The following is a 23,684-nucleotide window of genomic DNA, read 5'->3' as shown; positions in this document are numbered from 1 at the left end:
AATAAAAAATAACCATCACTAAAAAATAACTTCAAAAAAATTATTTAAAAATAAATAAATAACATTATTTTAAATATCACATCAAATACATAACCCACACTTTAATTTAAATAAAGTTAATAAAAGATATTAAGCCTACTACCTATACCTGAGTTGTATTACTTTTACAAACAACCATTCATTATACCTATACATATTTCTATTTTGAAATAGGCATTCCAAAATTTTAATTTGATTATCAATAAATATTAGATGGATGGTAAGGATTTAACATCATAGAATATTCTAGATATTTTTAGTAATAAACACAAATCAAAGGCTAAGATTTATTTCCAAACTAGTTATGCATTTTTTGCACATTTAATTAAATTCATTAATTAAAAAATGTATATGAATAATTGTCATATGAAATGAGTCATGTTTTTTTGGGCATAGTGAAATTGATAAGCCATGGCGTTGATCCATGGTATTCTAACAAAGTCTAATTATAACTTAAGAATCTCCATGGTTAAGATTTTTGTTACATGTCTTTTTAAAAGAAAATGTATATATATTTAACTTTTATATTAAATCTTGTTATCATTAATGATAATTATTATTATTATTTTAATAAAATTATAATTTAGTTAATTCAAGTATGTTTTTTTTAAGTTTTAGCAATTTGAGATTTAGAACGAAGGAAGTGTTTGATATTTATTATGCACTAATGCTCGTTGGAATTTACCAAATATTTAATTTATATAACTATGCTAGATTATAACGACATAATCTAAGTAATAGACACAATGACCATTTTACAAGCATTGTTAATTTTGTTCAAAATCCAGAGTATATTTTTAGAAATGATTATTTTAAGTTGTTTAACTGGAAAAAAACGAGCGCCTCAAAGGTTATTCAAAGCATTAAATCCATTTATAAATTCAAAAGTGTATTTTAAATAACAAGAAATCACAATCTTGCTATAAATTGTATTACCATATTTAGACAAAAAAATGTTTATTTTTTAATTAAACTATATAATTTATAAATATTTCAAAATTATCCATATTACCTTTATAAACAACACAATAATTTGCACACATTTCAAATTTTTTACCCTCTCAATAATTTGAGGGTTTCAAATATTTCTCCTTTCGTAATCTTTTCCAGGGAATCAATTTTCTTCATCCTACATGAATTTCTTTAAAAAAATATAATCCCTTGTTTGTTTGATTTAGTTCATAGATTTTCCATTTCAATAGACTGTACATGTGTCCTGCTCACACTGCAAACTCCCTTTGATTTTGAATATTTTTAAAATGTAGTGACAGTTGAACTTCTATACTCTGTTTTTCAATTGGAGAAAGTAGAGGTATATGTCACCTCCTTTAATTTATATATTACTTATTCTTTTTTCATGTGATGAGTGTCATATCTATTGTTAGATTATGGACTTTTGTGAACGAACCTACTAAATTCATGACTTTCAATCAGGTATCATAGTTCCTTGGAAAATTTCTACGCTTGGTAAGATCATATGAAATTTTCCTTATAACTAAAATTTTCCCTTGACTAATCATGGCTGATACAAAGCAATACTGTAACCTAAAGAAATATTTACTTGGTGGTTGTCCTTATGACCATCATTAGAATACATGCTTCACCCATTATGACTTAATTATAAAGGGCCAATCCAATTTCTTTTGCAACTTGATGCAGCAAAATAGGAACATCATGACTTCAAACAGAATAATGATCCAAATTTAATTCCGATCTTTCAGCATGACATTATGTTATAATCGATTGCTCTAAATTCTAGAGATCTTGACTTTATTTTGGTAGAACATTTTCAACTCAATTTTCTAATAGAGTACATGATATAGGAGTTTGGCTGGTAAATATCTCTCTTTGCTGAAAACTTCTAAAATTCTAGTTTAATAGTTATATTCCTTAGCAAATGTACTAAATCAAATTTCCAAGAATTTCCCACATCCCTACTTTTGCAAATAAATTTAAGTTATTTTCTCATAGATTTTATCTAATTTATTTATTTTGGGAGAGGGAAAGGGAAAGATTAGTTACTTATAATAAGATGGGAAATTGGCACTAGTTTCCCTTAAAAGTCTGTTCATATGATTAATCATAGACCACATTTCCAAATTTATAATAAAAAAATGGTGCTTGATTATTTATTTGAACATATTTTGTTCCATATAACATATTAAACATTCCTTGAAATTCTGGGTTTCTTGACTTTCGACCAATAACTATTTGTGTTGCCAGGATGCTGATGGTTCAGTGCCTTTCTTTTGGGGCTCTACAATTAATGATTATCTTGTCTTATTTAATGAGCCAAATGTCCTTAAAGAAGGATTTGGAGAATCTTTTGCTCCATTTCCCCCGGGTAATATATAGGACTGTTGAATTAGAGCTTATCTATTTTTTTAGTTATCTGACACATCAAAGTGTAGCTGAATGGTAGGTATAGAGCTTATGATGTAATATTAGCTGTTACATTTCCCTGTGTAGGTTGTTACTTCTCTACATCAAGTGGATTCCAAAGCTTTGAACATCCTTTGACTAAGTTGATGCCAATGCCTCCTGTTAATAGTGATGGGAAAATATGCAGGGCCAACTTCAAAGTAGATGTGTGTGCCAAGAAGCGGGCTAGCATGCCTAATAGTGATGGGAAAATATGCAGGGCCAACTTCAAAGTAGATGTGTGTGCCAAGAAGTGGGCTAGCATGCCTAGGGTGGGTAGTGAGGCTAGTTGGGCTAACTAATTCTAATATGATTAATTTGGCATTAGGAGTAGATATTTGTCTCATAGTGGTCATATGGGAGGGGTTGGTAAGGATGAGTAGTTTGAAGTTGGATTAGGATTACCCAATTCACTCTTAGGGCCAATTAACTCTTCATTTGTATTTAAAATTAAATTGTGTTTTGTGTTTGGTTATTTCCTCTAGCATTTATGATGTAAAAGCGTATGACAAGGTTTGTAAAAGTGAATTGAAATTTTTAAATATATCATAAATGTGTAATTTCTTCATTTTCACAAATCAATAAATTCTATTTTAAAATCAAGTTTACATATTGGAGGGATGGATTTAACCATATTTCTGCAAAATGTGATTATTTTAGTTAATGATATATTTATTTTGTCTTAATGTTGCATTCAATATTATTCTATAATTTATTTTCCAATTTAATTAGATCAGGAACTTTCCTTATGGGGTTCATATTGCTATGTAAGTGTGCAACATGGTACTAATAGATATAAATATAAAATTCCAAATGATATATATGTGTGTTAAAAATCTATTTTTTAATAATTAAGATTATATATGTGTGTGTCAAAAATCTAATTTTTTAATAGTTAAAATTTTAGAGGATTTTAATTTCTTTACATCATATTTAAAATTTTTGGCATACATGCTCGATGTATTTCTTACAGGATGAGAACTGCGTCTATATGCTTTCATTCGTGTGCTTGAAAAATTGGTTTTTTGTTATTCTGTCTCAGAACATCTTGTGTCATTCTTATGTACATGTGAGTTTCATTTGGGTACTACCCTTGTCTTGGAACTCATTTGTAAAACTAAAGGGATAACCAATAATTGTAATAAAATTTCACGAAAGTGAAAAGGAAAATGAATTGTTAATTATGGGAGGCTAATTTGGGAACTAAATTGCACACTAAAAATCCCATTTTACATTACGTTAAACACACATATAAATACATCAATTATCAGTTGAAGATATAAATTTTATCTTAACAACACAACCACTCAGTTGAGCAAATACCTCATCTAAACACTAAACTAGGAACTATTTTAGTTTGACTAAATATCTCATATCCAACTAATTAAAAATTAACAAACTCATAACAATTACATTTATGATGAGGAATCTCATTCAATGTGCACAACAAAAATAGGAGTTAAATCTTCCTCCCTTAACGAGTACTTGTATTTTATCTTCTTGTCTGCAAAGTCTTCATTGGCTTCTCTAAATATCTTCAGAATCACATTGAGTGAACTCCATCAAGTTGTCTCATAACCCTCGTAAAGGTGTATTCGTAATGTTGGATTCCCAAGTTCCACTCTTGGACTACCGAATCACAAATCTCCCAAAGTCAATTACTGAACAAAGTCCCAAGCTGTCGCAGAATATCACTAGACGACCACTCTCATGTCTTCAACAAATGAGGGATCCTTCCCTAGATCCATAACTAGAAAACTATTTGGACAACAATCCATATCAAGTTTTACTTCCACTCAATCTCTTTAAATAATAGTTTTAGACACAATCAATTACTTATTTGCAAAACTAAACTTCTAGTCATTCCATGGAAGAGCTTCCATCTATTGAGACACATGGGTGTCAACTGTTGTAATCACTAGTTGTATAGGAAATTCATCTAGATATTGAATGTATCTAGAGCCACTTTTACAAAATTATCTCTTTATCTAATTTTAAGAGTTCATCATCACTTAATTTACAAAAAATAGTACAAAATTTTAGTACTAAAAGTAATTTTACTACACCACCACCAAGCTGTTAATGGATATTGCATGTTTGTCATTCTTATGAATCAATAGAACAAGAACTTAGAGTTTGAATAGACACAAAGCTTGCATCGAACTGAAGCAATGATATGTACTCTGAATCATCATGATCCACCCTGGTATTACTAAATTGGAGGGGAAATTATGCCCAACTTTCCTTCGTTGCTCCTACAAGACATGCATACTTCTTTCTCATAGTCATAGTGCCTTCCTAGCACTAGGCAAAATCACAACCCAGTCACATAGCACTTGCGCATGAAGAAATTGACTCCTCCTCACCCAAACCTTTAACAATAAATGGTGACAATTTTGATTATGATGAATGTTCTCAAGGATTTCAATTCAACTGATGCTCATCTATTCATACGACTAGAAATATAGTTAAGAAATGATAGTGATAACCCCGGTCATCTTGCAAATGGTTTGGTGTTGTAACCTTAGTATTCTGGAAACACAAAGAGTCATGGGTCCTTTGTTCATGTGGGTTTCTCTGTCAACACACTATTGCTACTTCCTTAGTAGATGACATTGATTTCAAGGGAAATTCCTAGGGTTCACAGTCCTACTTTGACCCATACAACTTCACCTTGAAGTCGCCTTTCTTTGTTACCTGAATCGTAACAGCTTCGCAACCTCCTCGAGCTTCAATGTCGATTGAGTTGATTTGAACCTCGACTCTAGCCTCACGACCTTAATGTACCTACATAGAGAATTGACTAGTTTGCTTCTAGGTTGAAGCCCACTTTACTCCCTTTCAAGTTTGTGATATTGATGTTGATGAAGTCGACATTTCCTGCTATTGTGTTTGGGCTAATTGTCGCCAAAGACCTCAAATGTGTATTAGAATCCCAGATCTGCACATAGCCATTACCAGACTATGTTGTAAAATAGACGATTGTAGTTGATTGAGCGTATGCGATTTAGGTAACCTTAATGAGCCACAATTCCTCTTTTCCACCGACCCACCAAGCAGAGCCACAAAAAAAACTCCAAAGGAATCCTCTCAGGATGTGCAAACTGAAGCAACTCAATGCATCCATAGCTCGCACATACAAGTTTTCACACATATGCCAATTTAATATACATCACTAATATCACTCTCACGTCTCTCTCACAGATACTTGGGCCCTCCCTTAAGGGAGTTACCCATAGAACCATTGGCTCTGATACCAATTTGGAGAACAAATTGCATGCCAGAAAACTCAGTTTACGTTACGTTAAACACACATATAAATATATCAATTATTGGTTGAAGATAGAAATTATATCTTAATCAGACAATCACTTTATTGATCCAGTCTCTCAACCAAACATTAAACTTGGAACTATTTTAGTTGGACTAGATATCTCAAATCCAACTAATTGATAATTAACTAATTCACATAACAATTACATTTATGATGAGGAATCTCATTCAGAATGCACAAGACAAGTGGGAGTTAAATCTCCAAGTGGCTACAAGTTGGAAGTGACTTGAGGCGAATTCATATACACACTTTGAATGAAATAGAATAATCAATCATTGATAGTATCAAATATATTATGAAAAATGGAAATTACAAATTGTAGTTGAATGTATGAAATGTAGAGTTTGATATGATCGAAAAAAATCAATAAAAACTATAGCAATGCTGATAGATATATAGATAGAGATTATATGTTTTTATTATGTCATTTTTTATCTATAATTTCTTGGACTTCGGAAATGAATAGGAGATTTAATGGATAATTATGATATAATGTAGGTGTATTATTTATTGTTTTGAGGAGTTTTAAAATTTTCTTTTTCTTTTTGTTATAAACTACAATAATATTATTATTTTAAAATGAGAAAAGTTTATAATATTTAAGATATTGGTTTAGTATTTTTTTTTCACTTTTTATGCCATATTATTGTTGAATCCAAAAAAAATTGGCCACCTGAAGTGAATTATTGGAATGAGATTTTTACATGCAGTGGCATCGTATGTAAACAAAATTCAGCCACATGAAATATCTCATTGATGCTTGATAAGGAAGAAGAGATCAACTTTTGATAAATGCCTTTGTCTTGGGTTGTGTTTGTGTATGGAATGAAAATTATATTGAACTATGAAAAATATATCTGGACAAATAATAAAAATCGAAGTGGAATTAATAGATCAATATTTGATTGTTCTACATTGTAATTATATTGAAGGTGTTTCTCTCCAAGGTTGGGTTGGGTAAACACTATTCATCCCAATCAATAAGATACATCTATTTCGTCTTCCTCCATCAAACCATCAAACCATTTTTTTATATGTGGCACTTTGAATAGTGCCCGCCATGGTTTTCTTCCCAAGCTTGGGTCCCGTCTTTCTGTTACTGGACCGAAATCCCCGGACCAGGATCACCATCCCGCTGTTGATGGGAGCCCTCTGGATTCACTGAGGCTTCAAATGGCCACAAACCATGATCGACGTTTATGTTGGGGTTCTCGACGTGGCACTCTGAACAGTGGAAATCCTGCAACTCAAAGCTTTGTCTGTTGCTCCTGTCCCTTAACTAACTTGAAATACATAACTGAAGACGAGGATATTTGCTCTGGATACAATTTTTTTTTGAAAAGATCTTTCGCTACCGAGTTCTTGAAAATCTTGTGGGCTTGCAACTCAAACCTTTGTTTACCAACTTTGGATTACATAAATTAGGACCACAAGCTTTACTTTGGACATCAATGATTTTCTTCACAAACACTTCCTATGCCGAGCTCAAGCAAATCTTAGGGCCTTGTGACTATAGCCATTGTCTGCTTCTGCTTTTGCTTAACCGACCTGAATTACAAAATGCAGGACCATAAGCTTTGCTCTAGACACAAGTTCTTGATCCTATCCAACTCTTCTATTGTCAAGCCCATGAAAATCTTATGACATTACACCTTGAACCTTCGTGTGCTCATCTTTTCACTAAACCAACTTCAATTACTCAACATAAGACGAGGAACTTTGTTATGGACACAAAATGCTGATCAAGCTCTTCTGGCAACAAGCTCATGAAAATTTTATGGAAAATTTGGCAGACCTTATGTGCATGCATTTAAAAATGGACTATATTCGTGACAAGATGATCTTCCCAAATCTTCTATTTCTTTAATATACTTTACACCTTTAAGAGCAATTACTAGTTTGATAATTTCGACGTGTGTGCTTTTGAATGAGCCCAAAGCAGCGGAGTTTTCATGGGGAGATCACCGATTCGTGAATGGTCCTTGTGCGATCTCTCGTCAATTTTTTTAGACTCCAAAACATCTCTAAATTCTGTACACTATGCAACAGTTTGTGCTGCTCACGGATCAACTTTTATCTGGTCCTTTTTCTGAATTTGTTGTTCCATCAAATCAAAGTTGATCGAATTCTCGATTCTTGCGCGGTTTGTTCGGAAACGGAGGCGAGGTATGCAGAGGGGGTTTGAACTTTACCCAAGGTTATCGAAACAATCCACAAACCCATAAAACCGCCTTTAAATTTGGGTTGTTTCCGCGAAAACTCTGGTTATCTCGACAACTCAACGCTCTAGATCCAATAATTGATCTAGTGATTGTCGGTCGAACTAATCAGGCGGCTGTGGACCTGATGCCAAAATGATGATGTCAACAATATGACCGCGGTCTGATGTCAACAACCGAATGGAAGCAATCAATTATTATCGATCAGGTAGCAACTTAAAGGCAAGTGAATAAATGGGAAAATTCAATTTCTTTTAAGTTAAAATCTTCCATTATTAAATAAATTAGAATAATTTTTAAGTTCAAATTATAGTTTATTCTATTAAATAACACTTTGATTTTAAAATTATTTAAATAATTAAAATTGGGAAAAACACTGAATATACTCTGGTGCTAATAAGAGTTCATTAATATATATATATATAGATAATGGGATTTTTTCTTTTTCTTTATAAAGTATTGATATGCTATTTAAAATGGAAAAGTTTTTTTAATTAATAAATGATAACATAATATATATTTATAGAAAGTAATTAGTTATGGTTATGAAAAGTAATTAGTTATGGTTATTTTCATTGTTGGATGACAATTGAGTTATGGTTTTTTTTTCTTAATTATGAGGTTAAATTACAAACAGAGTTTGATTTAATTATGAGGTTAAATTACAAACAAAGTTTGATTTAATTATGAGGTTAAATTGCAAACAAGGTTTGATTTTATGTATGGAAGTAAGATTATATTGTAGATGTTAAGTTTATGAAAATTATGACCTAAAACTAAGATGTCCAAAAAATACTAAAATTAACTCATAAATGAAAAAGTGATGTTATTAGTAACATCAAACTCTAATCTAAAGGTGGGGATACCAACAATGTCCTTCTTCTAATATTAAAACTATAATTTTAAAATCAACTAGCAAATAAAAAAGTAACACTACATGCTACATTATTTTAGTATACAGTTGTTATGTGAATCATACAAATAAGTTTTAATATAAAATTGTTAGGTGAATGATACAAAGAAATTTTAATTTTCACAAAATTATAGTGATTTTGAAATGTTTCTTTTAATTTATATTTTTTGACCTAAAAATAAAATTTTAAAATTTTAAAATAATTTCTGTTTTATTAAGGTCCAATAAAACATATTTAATCATAACAGTTGCTAAAATCACCAATCACCATATGAATCAATATTAAAACGTATTCACGCCATGGTCTTAAAAAATAATATTAAATCATAACCAAAACCCTTCAAAACTTTTAAATAAAAAAAGTAGTTCTACTCATAGTTACTCCTTTCATCCAAATTTTTAAACATTAAAATTACATTTTTTAAAACTATAGTATTAACAACTAGAATCAAGAGTCATATATTAATTAAGGCCACCTCCTTCATTTTACAAATTTAAAATTACATTAATTTTAAAATCATAATTTTAAAAAACATTATTATTACAAACATTATTATTACAGATGAAAACATTAAAAAAGGAAAAAATCAAATTAAAAATACATTTTAAATTTTAAATTAATAACTATGAAAAAAATTAAAAATAAATAGAACATAATAAATTATATTAAAATAATAATAATAATAATAATAATTTTTACGATGTTAAAGTGGTTGGGAGGAAGGAATGAAATCTTCCCCACATAGATTCAATTTTAAAAAGTGACATGATAGATGTTGATAGTATTAACAACATGTATTTGTCATATGGTATATACATTAGGCAAGTTAAATTTCATTAGATTACCAAAAATTTGCATAGAGTATAGTCATGTAAAAACATTGGTGGACCGTTTCTAAATTGAGCTTTTTCACGAAACAAAAAGAACCTCTAACCTAAAGCGAGCTTGGGAGTGATATGCCCTTAGGTGGGAATGAGCTTGTTCAGGAAACAAAAAGAACCTCTCTTACCTAGAGTGAGCTTGGGAGAGATATGCCCTTAGGTGGGAAACCAGATGGTCTCCCTGAGTGTCGTGAGACCAACTTTTAACACAAAAGACCATACTAGTGTGCAAGAAAATCAATAAAATAATAGACTAGGAATGCTTTTCATAGCGAGCTAGTTTATATTGTGAATTACAATTACTTAAGGGATCGTCTTGACCTTCGAACAACCATGGTGGTATTTCCCATTGAACATGCATTCCTCTGCCTATGCTGGCATCTCATTGTGGTGTCTCTAGTATTGGATTGTTCTGCCAAAGCTACCATGTTGGCAGTGGCTCACTCCTTCACTTCATAGCTTGATGTACCTAGTTTTTCTGTTTGTTTCTCTCTCCTTTGTAGAGACCCCAATTTCTTAGGATTGGCAAATTTACACCTTGAAAGATCAAGTACGATGGACTCAAAGAAGAGGAGCTCGAGTTGTACGGGGAGTTGGAGGAAGCCAAAGGTGGGAGTGGAGGATGGAACTAAATTCCCAGAGCTCCATCCAAAACATGCAAAGCCGACTGAGATTGAACCAGACGAAAATCTAAATCAACGATTTTTTCCTCCACAACACATAAAACGTCTTCCTAGTGCCTCAAATGATGACCGAACATATTCATGGCTACTGAGTTTCCATCACAAGTATTTATTATCTCATTTGTTTCCATTGTTTCGATCATTCACATGATGTGCTGTGAAAGGTCCTTGTCCAACTAATCAACATTTGGCCATGTCATGAAGGAGGAAGCTAATAACCTCTTCCTCCATCATCTCCAAGAGTAACTACATTCGCAAACCATGTCTCCCAAGTGAGAATTCCCACTACCATCATCTCCAAACTCTTATATGTGTGAATAATAATAATAATAAATATTTCACTTCTCTTTATATTTATATTTTTATATATATATATAATTTATTTTTTAATTATTATTAAAGGTTATCATTTTTTTTAGATTTTTAATAATTAAAATTTATAACATTTTTTAAATGTATTTTTAAAGTAAATTTTACTTGTGTTTAAAAGAAAATTATTTAATAAAAAAATCCTCTTTTTTATTTTTTTTTTAATTTTATTTCTATATATTATAATTTGTTATTATTTTAATAATTTTGTTATACTATTATTTTATGTTTAAAAAATAAACAAATTGACATTTACTTTTTATTTGACGTTGAATTATGGAATTTAGGTTGCATAATATTAGTTATTAAAATCATGTTATGGAACAATGTGACATGAAGAAAAGAGTGTAGTCGGTAGCGTTGATTTCAAAGTTTTATTTTACTAGCAATTGTCCCAAAAGGTACAAAGAGAGGCCGATAGGATTATTAAATTAAAATTGTTGAATTTCTCTAGAAGAAATGTTAGTTCAAACCTAACGGATGAGCATGCTGAAATCTACCCCATACTAAACTGTAGAACGTCTCTCAACGCAATAATAATATGTAATAATAACAATAATAAAGTGATAATGATCATCAACAGAAAATAATTAAAAAACAAATAAACCAACCAAAAAAACCTGTCAATTCTATTAAATAAAATAGCAATCTTACCTCTAAAATTTTAATATTATAATTAAACTATTACTCATAACATATAAATTTATTAATATTATATTTAAAACTATCATTATACATGAATCATATGTGTTTTTACCACATATATATCATCATTCTGCAGTGACAAAACAAGCACTAGAAACAGATCTTAAGTAATTAAATGCATCTTTAAGAATTTTTGGCATACACATTTCTTAGACCTATACAAACAAATATGGAGTAAAAAATTACACAAACAAATATGGAGTAAAAAATTACACAAACAAATATGAAATAAAAAATTACATAACCAAACTCATAGAATTAAAAGATAAAACCTTAAAAACAATGAATATATTAATAGGATAAATTGTGTATAAACAAACTGTTCAATAAAAATGAGTCGATCACAGCAATGAAATCTTCCACTCAAGCTTATTTTCTTATAAAATCGGGCAGAATGGAGGCTTCGGTTAAGAAGCAGAAAAAAATCAATAGAATAAAATATAGCTCCCCGCTTTTATAGTTAGTAATAGCATGCTACTCAATCTAACAGATCGCCATCAAATGCATCTCTTTTGAATTTTCACGACAAAAATATGCATACCATTCAAAAGCCTCTCCATTTCCTCGAATTTCTCCATTATAAACTGTCAATAGTTATATAAAATGTCAATACTGACCGAAATAAGAATTAAGTGACAGAGTTAGCATCTGGTGTCAAAATCAATTCATAACTTTACACAGACTTAGAAGCAGCATAACTCCTGTTCATCAGTTTACACAGATTACAACAAGCATAAATTTGCTATCCACAATGGATACATCTTTTGGAACAATCTTGTAGCAATAGCAGCTTTTTAGCCCATTCTGGCCCTTGTAACACACATGATCGTTGTTTTTTACTTGACGGAAGTTCCAGATGACAGAAAATTCACCAACAGTGGCAACTACATGGCGCTCCTGCCTTCCACTCTCAGTAACCTGCAGTGATGAAGAGAAATAGATGTCAGAAATTAGTACACTTGAAGAGCTAATAAAGGTTATATTGCAGGCCAACGGTCCTATAAGTTCAATTGCTACATGTTATGAAGTTGAAGTCATTTTTTGTGTGCCTTATCCCTTCATAGACAATTGCTAACTTTTAATACATTATTATTTGTTTATAGTGGTGATATTGAAAAAGCATATGGCCAAATTTTTGTGTATCTGTAAGGCCATGTTTAAAATTTGTGTTTGGGAGAATCAAGACCTATTAAAAATTAATGGAACAGTTCGGGGAATTCATTTTTCTTGAAAGAAAGGTGATGAGCCATGTAGCAACCATCTACTGGGCAAACAAAGGTTCTCTGCAATATTAAAAAAAGCAATTACAAACTTGATAAATATTAACATTGGAAATTTGCTGAGAATTTCAGCCATTAATAATATGATCACTCACACACATATACATCAGTTTTAATAAATTGGTAGGGAAATGTTTGTTAATCCCATTTTGATTGTTGTCATTGTGAAGCCTTATTATTTCCAAGCTTAGTAACTACCAATGTGGCTTATTAAATGTCGGGGATTTCATCCTACAACAATATGATCACAGATCACACACATGATACACCACTTTTAATAAAACGTTTGGGAAATGTTTAAAAAATATCATTTTGACCAATTGTGCAGATGAATAGCAAATAAATGACAGAATAGAATTAACCAACCTGTGATTGCAACAAAACATGTATGATAATGTTGAAGCGCGAGCGAGCAGAAGGCAGAAGGAACTTCTCAGGGGTCACCCCACCTGGTACTAATCCATGGATATTCTGCCCTCCCTCACCACAGTGGAGCTCACCACAGTGGAGTTCGGATGGGAACATGTAATGTCACGCAAAGCCGAGCACACGTGCCCTTTTCTTTGCAATGCGATTCACTCTTAATTTCAATAATGCAACTTATGGAACCACCACTCCGTTTGAGTTATCTGCAGACTCCCCGTATTGGGAACGCTCAACTCTCTCCGACGCCGATTGGACCTGCAACTAAACCTCGTTAGCTCATTCATTTTCTTATCTATTTTCTATAAATGTTCAGGAAGTGAAAATGCAACAAACCTCTTTGTTCCAATTAGTACGTGCTGTAAGAATAATGAGTACTAACGTCTGCAGTGCCACTCCCAGGATTAATCCCCACCAGATTCCCTGCCATTGCCAATGTCAGAAAGAAACATACTACAATATACTCAGAAACAGGATAAGGTTATTCCTCTGTTATCTTTTAATTTTGCATCTTTGAGCATGGACAATCTAATTATATTGAAAAAAACAAATAAAAGTAGAAAAAGCTAGCTATGTATTTCAAATAATTACATCGATTCCAAGACTGGTCTTCAATCCTAAAGCAATGCCAACTGGTAAGCCAACAAGATAGTATGTCACTAAATTCACATATGCCACCACAGCTTGCCATCCACATCCAATTGCCACCCCTGCAATCACAATACCTTTATGATGTCAACGAAAATATAACCTAAATATAGCAAACATCAACTACCAGCTTTCTGCTGCAAATAAATTGTTGATATTGAAAATTCCAACCTGAGAGAATAGGTTGGGTGCCATTCAAGAGGACAGATATTGCAAGTAGAGGTATCAATCCATAGACTGCGCGTATAACCACAGTGGTGCTTGTGAATGCCATGGCGAGTTCTTTCTTCAGTATCAGAATCCCAATGGCAAGTATGACACTTATTATGAAGCAAGTGACCACCACAACTATAACTGAAAATCTTGCAGTTTTAGGTCTCCTGGCTCCCAGCTCATTACCCACTCTTATACTTGAAATAATATAAATACCACAATAAAGAAAACCAATTTCTAGATACAGCGAATGGGAAAAAAAAGGTATACCATGCTATATAAAACCGCTGAATTTATGTGAATTGCAGTTTTGCCCAATATTGGAGAATCCTACCTCCAGGAGAGGGGTCAATTGTTTGACCCCTCTGGCGATGGTCAGATTTAAAGATATTCCCAAAATCTGCAATAGCCATAAAAATGCCCCAATAAAACAATATATTACTATAAATCATAAATGTATACCTTGCAGCTGTACTGAGACCCAACATTGCCATCAACTCCCAGTTGTAATAATTCATGCTGCATATATGTTCAAAACCTGGCACGTTAGAGATATATTAACTGGCATAGCTATCTAACAAATTTGGGACAATGCATAGGCATGGAGCTTGTATTTGGCTTTAAATTAGTTAGCTTTAAATGGGAAAGTCTCATACCAAACAGAAATGGAATCCAGAGCGACCTCTGCATTTGGCAGCCAACCTGATACAGGCACCAATACTTCAATGTACCATATTTACAAACTGCAAAATCAGGTGTGGAACAAAACAAAACTCGTCAAAACAGGCTAAGCTATTATGTAAACACCCAGATATAAGGATAAGGTTATTCCTCTGTTATCTTTTAATTTTGCATCTTTGAGCATGGACAATCTAATTATATTGAAAAAAATAAATAAGAGTAGAAAAGCTAGCTATGTATTTCAAATAATTACATCGATTCCAAGACTGGTCTTCAATCCTAAAGCAATTCCAACTGGTAAGCCAACAAGATAGTATGTCACTAAATTCACATATGCCACCACAGCTTGCCATCCACATCCAATTGCCACCCCTGCAATCACAATACCTTTATGATGTCAACGAAAATATAACCTAAATATAGCAAACATCAACTACCAGCTTTCTGCTGCAAATAAATTGTTGATATTGAAAATTCCAACCTGAGAGAATAGGTTGGGTGCCATTCAAGAGAACAGATATTGCAAGTAGAGGTATCAATGCATAGACTGCGCGTATAACCACAGTGGTGCTTGTGAATGCCATGGCGAGTTCTTTCTTCAGTATCAGAATCCCAATGGCAAGTATGACACTTATTATGAAGCAAGTGACCACCACAACTATAACTGAAAATATTGCAGTTTTAGGTCTCCTGGCTCCCAGCTCATTACCCACTCTTATACTGCAAATAATATAAATACCACAATAAAGAAAACCAATTTCTAGATACAGCAAATGGGAAAAAAAAGGTATACCATGCTATATAAAACTGCTGAATTTATGTGAATTGCAGTTTTTCCCAATATTCGAGAATCCTACCTCCAGGAGAGGGGTCAATTGTTTGACCCCTCTGGCGATGGTCAGATCTAAAGATATTCCCAAAATCTGCAATAGCCATAAAAATGCCCCAATAAAACAATATATTACTATAAATCATAAATGTATACCTTGCAGCTGTACTGAGACCCAACATTGCCATCAACTCCCAGTTGTAATAATTCATGCTGCATATATGTTCAAAACCTGGCACGTTAGAGATATATTAACTGGCATAGCTATCTAACAAAGTTGGGACAATGCATAGGCATGGAGCTTGTATTTGGCTTTAAATTAGTTAGCTTTAAATGGGAAAGTCTCATACCAAACAGAAATGGAATCCAGAGCGACCTCTGCATTTGGCAGCCAACCCGATACAAGCACCAATACTTCAATGTACCATATTTCCAAACTGCAAAATCAGGTGTGGAACAAAACAAAACTTGTGAAAACAGGCTAAGCTATTATGTAAACACCCAGATATAAGGATAAGGTTATTCCTCTGTTATCTTTTAATTTTGCATCTTTGCGCATGGACAATCTAATTATATTGAAAAAAACAAATAAAAGTAGAAAAAGCTAGCTATGTATTTCAAATAATTACATCGATTCCAAGACTGGTCTTCAATCCTAAAGCAATTCCAACTGGTAAGCCAACAAAATAGTATGTCACTAAATTCACATATGCCACCACAGCTTGCCATCCACATCCAATTGCCACCCCTGCAATCACAATACCTTTATGATGTCAACGAAAATATAACCTAAATATAGCAAACATCAACTACCAGCTTTCTGCTGCAAATAAATTGTTGATACTGAAAATTCCAACCTGAGAGAATAGGTTGGGTGCCATTCAAGAGAATAGATATTGCAAGTAGAGGTATCAATGCATAGACTGCGCGTATAACCACAGTGGTGCTTGTGAATGCCATGGCGAGTTCTTTCTTCAGTATCAGAATCCCAATGGCAAGTATGACACTTATTATGAAGCAAGTGACCACCACAACTATAACTGAAAATCTTGCAGTTTTAGGTCTCCTGGCTCCCAGCTCATTACCCACAATGTTCCAACGCACAGGAAGATGCAACTGAAATAAATAGTTGTTGCCACATAGCGCTCACATCCAGACACTCATGAGGCAGGACAACTGCAGAGCTATTCTGCTGCCAAAGTTTGTTAATTAAATTCTTAATTCCGAAAACTATGGAGTATAGCATGAAATCAGGACGCTGCAGAAAATGGACAATTGTTTGCTCTTGTAAAGCTTTTACTTGATAGTGAACTAAAAAATGTGGCACCAATTTGTCCCAGTGAAACCTGCATACCAACTATATTTAACCTCTCTTTCTTACAAAGTGAAAGAATTACCTGAACTGCACTGGTGTACCCATTTTCAAAGTCTCTCCCAGCGTTCCCCCCATTACATCAAAAAAAATGTAAACACCCAGATATAATTTAGATAGTTTGTGTATCTTCCAAAGAGTATTAAGGCATATGTTAGCATAACAGCCGATGCCAGAGTTAACTTGAAGTATGACCAGAGTCTTGTGAAGGCCTTCAAGGTGAAGCCCGTCCATGTATGCCTGCAGTATGGGCTATAGAATATATACAAGGCAGTAGTAATGACCAGAACCCACCACGTCAAACTCACTATTAGGGCTATCCCTAGCAGGCCAAATCCTAGCTTGTCTACTGCCACCCAGGTGATCAATGTATGGAATAGACATGTCCCAACAGCAATATAGGCAATAACCACGTTGACCATCCTGTACCAGTACATTTGATATTAGAAGAACAGAACCAAAACCAAACCATTCATATTAATATAGTAAGTGTAGAGCGCGTTCATACTTAAAGCTCAATAGGTTCAATAGATTATTGGCAGCACGGTTTTTTTCTAAATAAAAAGTAAATTACAACGTTGTACATGGTAAATGAAAAGTGGAGAAATTTGTGATTTGCAAATGTTAAAACAAATCACTTACATTACTGGTTGACAGTAGAAGTAAAACATTAACATTATTAAAATTTTGAAACCGATTTTAAATTCATGTATTGTATTTTTCAAAGTATTTTGTTTTACATACTTAAGTCCTCAAATTCTTTAATCAAATAAACCAAAAAAATGAACATAAATAGACCAAAAAAATTGAACATAAAAAACTATGTACTGCGGATCATAATGAGATGAATCACACCACTTTATGCGTTAATCAAGAATCTGCCCAGCATTTCCTTTAAGAAGGTTCAACATTATACATGATTCTGTTGAAAAAATCCGTTTGGTTGCACTAAGGGCCATTTCAGACTTATATATTAGTTAAACTTAAATTAAAATAGCCGTCAGTCAAAACCTGTCATTTCATCTGTTAGTGAGTTATGTTAGTTCCAATAGGTTTGCCAAAGTTTAACCGAGTTTTCCCAAATACTAAAGAAGGTTAAGACCTACTTTAAATAAAACAACGAAACTTATTTTAGCTAATGTTGACAGAAAGTAGCTTACTGGACATTGGAGTTAGTTGAAACTTGAAACTACTAACCATTCAAAATTTAGCTAATGATTTGCTTTATAATTTTTAGTGAGCCTACTAATTCAATCTCTATGTGAAGACCTTCAATCTATTAAAATTGAAGAGACTGGTCTATGCAAAGTGGCCTTAACACCAGAAAGTAAAGTAACTCTGTCATCAGAAAGAATAGAAACTTGTCAGAACTATTCAATGTAATTTTCTTGGAAACATAGGTAAGCAAAGTAGCCCTAGCATCAGAGAGGAAACATGGGTAAGCAAAGTAGCCCAAGCATTAGAGAAAACAGAACCTAACTGGAACTATTTCATGTAATTTTCTTGGAAATATAGGTCTGTGCTATGTTACAAGTTACAACAAATGGTGTTGTGTCCTACTTTATCTAAGGAACAGAAACGGAACAGAAATGATACGGAAATGTTGTTTCTTGGGGATCTCTCTGCACAGGATTGGCACTTGATAAAAAAAAGAACCATATTTTATTAAAAAATAACTGAGCATTAAGAAATGAATGTGGTATGATTTATAACACCAAAACCTAGAAAATTAGATATGGTAGATTATTTTTCAGTCTTGTATGGATTTGAATTCACTAAATTATCTATTACATTGATAATACACAGTGTGCAAGAAGAACTACTCATCCCAAAACACTCTGGTCCCCATTTTTAGTTACGCTGTTGTTTCCCATTTCTGTAAACATGGAGTCTGTGTGAAGCAGCCCTTACATCAAAAAGATTCTTTAAAAGAAATGAAGAATGCCTTTGGCACTGTTGGCGTGTCAAGCTTCGAATCCAAATGAAAGCTACTGAACCCAAAGAGGAAACCTTAGGTATAAGCCCGCTAACCATATAATTTAAGAGACAAATGTACAGGAAAATTAGCAATGGGCATTGGTTAGCTAATGCAGGTACGTAGTGTGATGTTTTTGGAGTATCGGGATTGATTCAGATTCTGCTGATTAGACTCTGTTTCCTCTTACGGCAACAGTGGCACTGGCTCGCTATCACAGTCCCCTGGATCCAACAAGGACTCTGGCTGCATGATCCTGGGAGGGATGTAGAAGCGAGGGATACTCCTAACATCCGAGGCCAATCTAAAATCGATACCAATAACCAAACAAGGTAGTGACTTCACAAACAGTATGCTTGTAGATTGACCATGGAAGTATATTATTTGAAAATTCTCCTAGGCGGACCATTATTTTCTAGGTCTTTTAAGATCCAATCTACAAGTTATTGACTAAGTCAATAAAAATCTATGTGGCTTTGTCACTAGAACCCCAAGTGTTATCAAAATCACACATTTAAAAGAAAAGATTACAGGATCTAAAGACAGTAAACCAAGTACCAACAACAACTAGACATCAGAAGAAGAATCACGGGATCTAAAGACCAGAACTTGGGAGTGACAAAAGGTATACATAATCAATTTTCCATCCTCCCGCATCTGTAGATAGATTTAAGGAAGACCAGAACCAGTTTTAACAGGAAAAATACAATATCTAACAATCAGAACCTAGTACTCACAACAATTACATGTTTACACCATCTCCCATATGTAGACACTAGATAGAATCAACTTATGTTTTAGCAACACATCTGAAAAAAAAAAAAAAAAAAGAGGTCAATCATAAACTCAGTAACAGTCTTCAAACACAATATGTGAGTTTTGTAACTTCATTGAATTAGAAGCGGAAAAAAATGGTCAGAAACATTGAAACATTGATAATCAAAACAAGATAAAGCAAATTTTTGAAACAACACTGGATCATATTTACTGCAACATAACTTGTGAGCAGTATGAGGCATAGAATACACCTCAGACACTGACTGGACACTAACTCAATTATTTTTCAGTTAAGCATACACTAATTTTATCATTTTTCAGTTTAGAGTTTTAAGCATACACTAATTTTATCATTTTTCAGTTTAGAGTGCCAAGCTAAGTCATTTTTTGAATGGAAGAGGGACAAATATCCAACATTGCAAGCCTCCGGGTCAGCTCGCTAACACCTCCAAAAGAGAGAAAAAGGCCCAAATAAGTAGTACCGCAAGTACACTAATCCATACCCCATTCAGTCAATGTGTATGGGATGACAGAACAATGGAGAGAGATGAACAATCTCACAGATTCAATTGGGCATAACCCACATTCTAGCCAGAGTCTAAAAAGAGAAGACAATGAAAATAAAAACCGACATTGATTCAGGTAGCTGCAATGGATTTTTCCTTTACAAGAACATCAGACATTTGGAATATGGTACCCGGTTAAATATGTTGCCTATTCCAGCTTGGATGGAAAGAGAGCCATGCCTCGTACAGTACTTGACCTTTTTAATATGCTAGTATTTTTTCAGTAACAACCTAAAAAAATCCACACCATAGATGATCTGTCCAAAAATTGTAGCCACCTAATCACTGAAGCCACATTGGCAAAATGAGTCATCAAAAGACAGTTTGAAGGAAATGGGTCGAAAATTTCCGTCTTTGATTTTGATAATGTCTGTTCCCTGGAGGGAAGAGAGTGGGGACGAAGAGCAGATAAAGCTGCAGTCGCACAGAACTGCAGACACAGACGGAGCACTAAAACCTTGCTGCCAGTGGCAGAGAGCAAGGACTGTAAATCTGTGAAACACTCTGTACCATCCCTCTCGATAAAGCAATCAACAATTTTTCACTTTACAATAGATGTTACTGTTCGTGCTTTGATTTGCTGCTCCTTATTTCTGGAGCATGGTATACTGAAAATTAAATAAATAAAAACGGACAGTTCCATGTTTCTGGGCTTCTTCATAAACCTGTTTGCCGTTTGAATGTTGTAATGTAATCTCCACTTACAGTTTTATCAAAGCATCATATAATCGTGTTATTAGCTCGGATTTCTTGTTGTTAGAAACCCTCTATTAGCAGTAGCAAAGGTTTCCCCACTGTAGCTTTTGTTTGTCTAAAAGATCAATACAATATCTGTCTAGTATCATTTTATGCTTCACCTATAAATGAATAAAAAAGCACAAAATGCAATAAAAATAACAGTTGTGAACACATGAAACAAATCGAAATTGCAAATCTAGTGTTATGTAGCCTCTGTTCTAAAATACAGAACAAAAAACGCGCATTGTTGCATAATGTAGGTTGAGGAGACTAAAAGAACCCGCAAAAGCAAACAACTGAGGAATAAGACCTTTGGCAAAAATACCTCCTGCAGCAAAGATTTCTTTACTCTGCCCTATGGCAATCAATACTGGATCTGCAAAATAGTAGAGGATGCCCAGGAGTATTGCAGTTCCAGTCATTATTATCATGGACCTCTGGCAGATGACTAAACTTCTCCATCCGAGACGCCGCCCTCATGGAATCCACGTCCCGTTCATAAAAGTCCTCCACCGCCTTAGAAATCAAGTGCTCATCGTGCTTCAAAACCTGAGCCATGCTTAGAGAAACTCGAACCCTGACCCTATGCATGTTAACCCTAGCTTTATCGGGATGACCTTTAATACGACTGTTTAGAGCGTTCTGAACAACATCGCTAGCTCTGGTTTGCACAAAACCACCCGTGCGGCCTCTTTCATTACAGTCTGAATTTTCCCAAATTTGAACGGAACGACGCAGAGTTCTCCGCAACAAACCGCGCATTCATTGAGCTTTCCAACAATTAAATCTCTCAGATGCACTGGAACGAGTTCTTGTGCGGCCTCTAAATCTCTACATTCATTTTGAACATTTTGAACGGGTTGGGATTCTTCTTCAACACTGTGATGCATACAAAAATATTCTCCATGGCTACTTGTGTGAAATACCTGAGACCTTTGCTATGGATTGCGATTAAGGCCTGTTTGTCAAAATTATTGGTTGCCTCGGTAACAGAAGTTCCAGAACCTAGTCCCAGAATGCCAACAAGCTTCTGGAAATATGGCGGAGGGTTTGCCTTCTCAGCTTGTTTTGGCGATGTTCTGCCTATGTTTTCGTTTGAAACCCTACGAATACCTGACTGTGAATCTTGACTTGCTGGTAATGCGAAGTCCGGTAATGCTGAAGAGTCTGGTAATGCGAAGTCGGGGAAAATGGCGTAGAGAAGAGTGTGTGTAATGAGGTAGTCGTTTCCTGAACAATTACGGGAACTCCGCCAGGTGTCAAATGACAATGAAACCTGAACAAAGACGAAGTTTTCGCCAGGTGTCAGCCTCAGAAAGAGAAGGACGACGAAAGGTCCCTTCCAAAGGAAGGCCTATCGGCCTAACAAGAAGTAGCCTAAAAAATTTATTTTAAGCCGCTTATTTAAAATTTTTATTTTATACCAGTTATTAAAATTATTTTTACTTAATTTTAATTTATATATCACAATAACATTAATTTTAAAAATTAATTAAGAACTAACAATAATTGCTCATTTAAAAAAATATTAAATAAATAATATCATTTAAATATTACTTCATATACAACATCACAATATATATAACTTATAATTTAACTTTTATAATTAATATAATAACTTACAACATCACAATATATATAACTTATAATTTAACTTTTATAATTAATATAATAACTTACAACATCACAATATATATAACTTATAATTTAACTTTTATAATTAATATAATAACTTTATTACTTATATTTAGGCTCACAATATTTATACAGCTTATACAGCTTGAGTTGGTCTAATAGTTAAGAGCATGTATCTCCTCTTAAGAGGTTACAAGTTCAAAACCAAAGGGGTAGAGTATGTATGCCTTTGTACACTTAGTGGTCAAATCATTGCCAGAGGTGGGTCCCTTGTCCCACAAAGAAGAGGGTCTCATACACCAATTTGGTGGGTCCCTTGGCCCACAAACAAGAGGGCCTCATACACCAATTTAGTGTTTGGCTTGGTCGCGACTCTTAAATTGGATAACAAACAATAAACAACTAGTCATTTTAAAATAGGTATTTCAAAATTATTCTTATTACCTTTACAAATGACCAACAAAATATTTAAAATGATTTGTTTATATTTTTGGAAAAAAAATCATACTTAAAAATGGTATGTTAATAAATTAAAATATATGCTTTTCATTACTATTCAAATAATTACAGAGGTAACTATTTCATGGAAATAAGTTTGAGGAATTTTGGAATTTTAATAGATGAATAAATAAGATTTGATTTGATTTGATTTCAAGCAAATTCATTAGGCCAATTGGAATTGAACGGTTGTCTTGTTTCATTTCAATTCCCGCCGTACTCATTTCAACCGACACTCTTGAAAACTAACATGACTCATCGCTCAATGACTGAGAATTTCTTTTGATTGTCCATTAGATTCGAATTATAGACTTGTTATTAAAATCTTTGGTGCAAATCTCTTTGGCCAAATGCCTAATTACTCTTAAAGTTTACATTTTGAAGAAATCCATTAAAAACAATCTGGTTTCATCTATTTTCAGAAAAATATAGAGCACATTATGACACACAAATCACTTTATATTTTTATTTATCAAAATTGTTA

The 23,684-nt window shown here is 33.4% G+C and overlaps 3 protein-coding genes across 4 annotated transcripts; all 3 read right to left on the bottom strand.

Annotated features, from left to right (window-relative positions):
* Positions 1 to 12,258: 12,258 nt before the first annotated feature.
* Positions 12,259 to 13,370, bottom strand: LOC149160174 (protein CYPRO4-like). Its single transcript, XM_089436651.1, has 2 exons — positions 13,212 to 13,370; positions 12,259 to 12,483 (listed from the first exon to the last, which is right to left on the bottom strand). The coding sequence occupies exons 1-2, from the start codon at positions 13,368 to 13,370 to the stop codon at positions 12,274 to 12,276; spliced, it is 369 nt and encodes a 122-aa protein (XP_089292777.1). The 3' UTR covers positions 12,259 to 12,273.
* Positions 13,218 to 15,827, bottom strand: LOC149160173 (protein DETOXIFICATION 41-like). The gene is made up of 9 exons (XM_089434529.1): positions 15,796 to 15,827; positions 15,292 to 15,530; positions 15,064 to 15,182; positions 14,786 to 14,831; positions 14,592 to 14,667; positions 14,088 to 14,326; positions 13,860 to 13,978; positions 13,605 to 13,691; positions 13,218 to 13,526 (listed from the first exon to the last, which is right to left on the bottom strand). Exons 1-9 carry the CDS (start codon positions 15,825 to 15,827, stop codon positions 13,446 to 13,448), a joined length of 1,038 nt encoding a protein of 345 aa, XP_089290655.1. The 3' UTR covers positions 13,218 to 13,445.
* LOC149160172 (protein DETOXIFICATION 41-like) lies at positions 15,394 to 22,284 on the bottom strand. Of its 2 annotated transcripts, none has more exons than XM_089436649.1 (6): positions 21,393 to 22,284; positions 16,497 to 17,434; positions 16,269 to 16,387; positions 15,990 to 16,076; positions 15,796 to 15,852; positions 15,394 to 15,530 (listed from the first exon to the last, which is right to left on the bottom strand). In XM_089436649.1, the coding sequence occupies exon 1, from the start codon at positions 21,827 to 21,829 to the stop codon at positions 21,413 to 21,415; it is 417 nt and encodes a 138-aa protein (XP_089292775.1). In that variant the 5' UTR covers positions 21,830 to 22,284; the 3' UTR covers positions 15,394 to 15,530; positions 15,796 to 15,852; positions 15,990 to 16,076; positions 16,269 to 16,387; positions 16,497 to 17,434; positions 21,393 to 21,412. The 2 variants fall into 2 exon arrangements, with proteins under 2 accessions (XP_089292775.1, XP_089292776.1); XM_089436650.1 differs by having other exon boundaries at positions 21,393 to 22,278.
* Positions 22,285 to 23,684: the final 1,400 nt, after the last annotated feature.

Source organism: Pinus tabuliformis, chromosome 5_2 (genome assembly GCF_031772625.1).
Source record: "Pinus tabuliformis cultivar Carrire ecotype Pingquan chromosome 5_2, CPIR1, whole genome shotgun sequence".
In the NCBI taxonomy this organism is placed as follows: domain Eukaryota; kingdom Viridiplantae; phylum Streptophyta; class Pinopsida; order Pinales; family Pinaceae; genus Pinus; species Pinus tabuliformis.
Note: the sequence above shows the minus strand (reverse complement) of the source record. Positions and strands in the feature narration are given on the sequence as shown.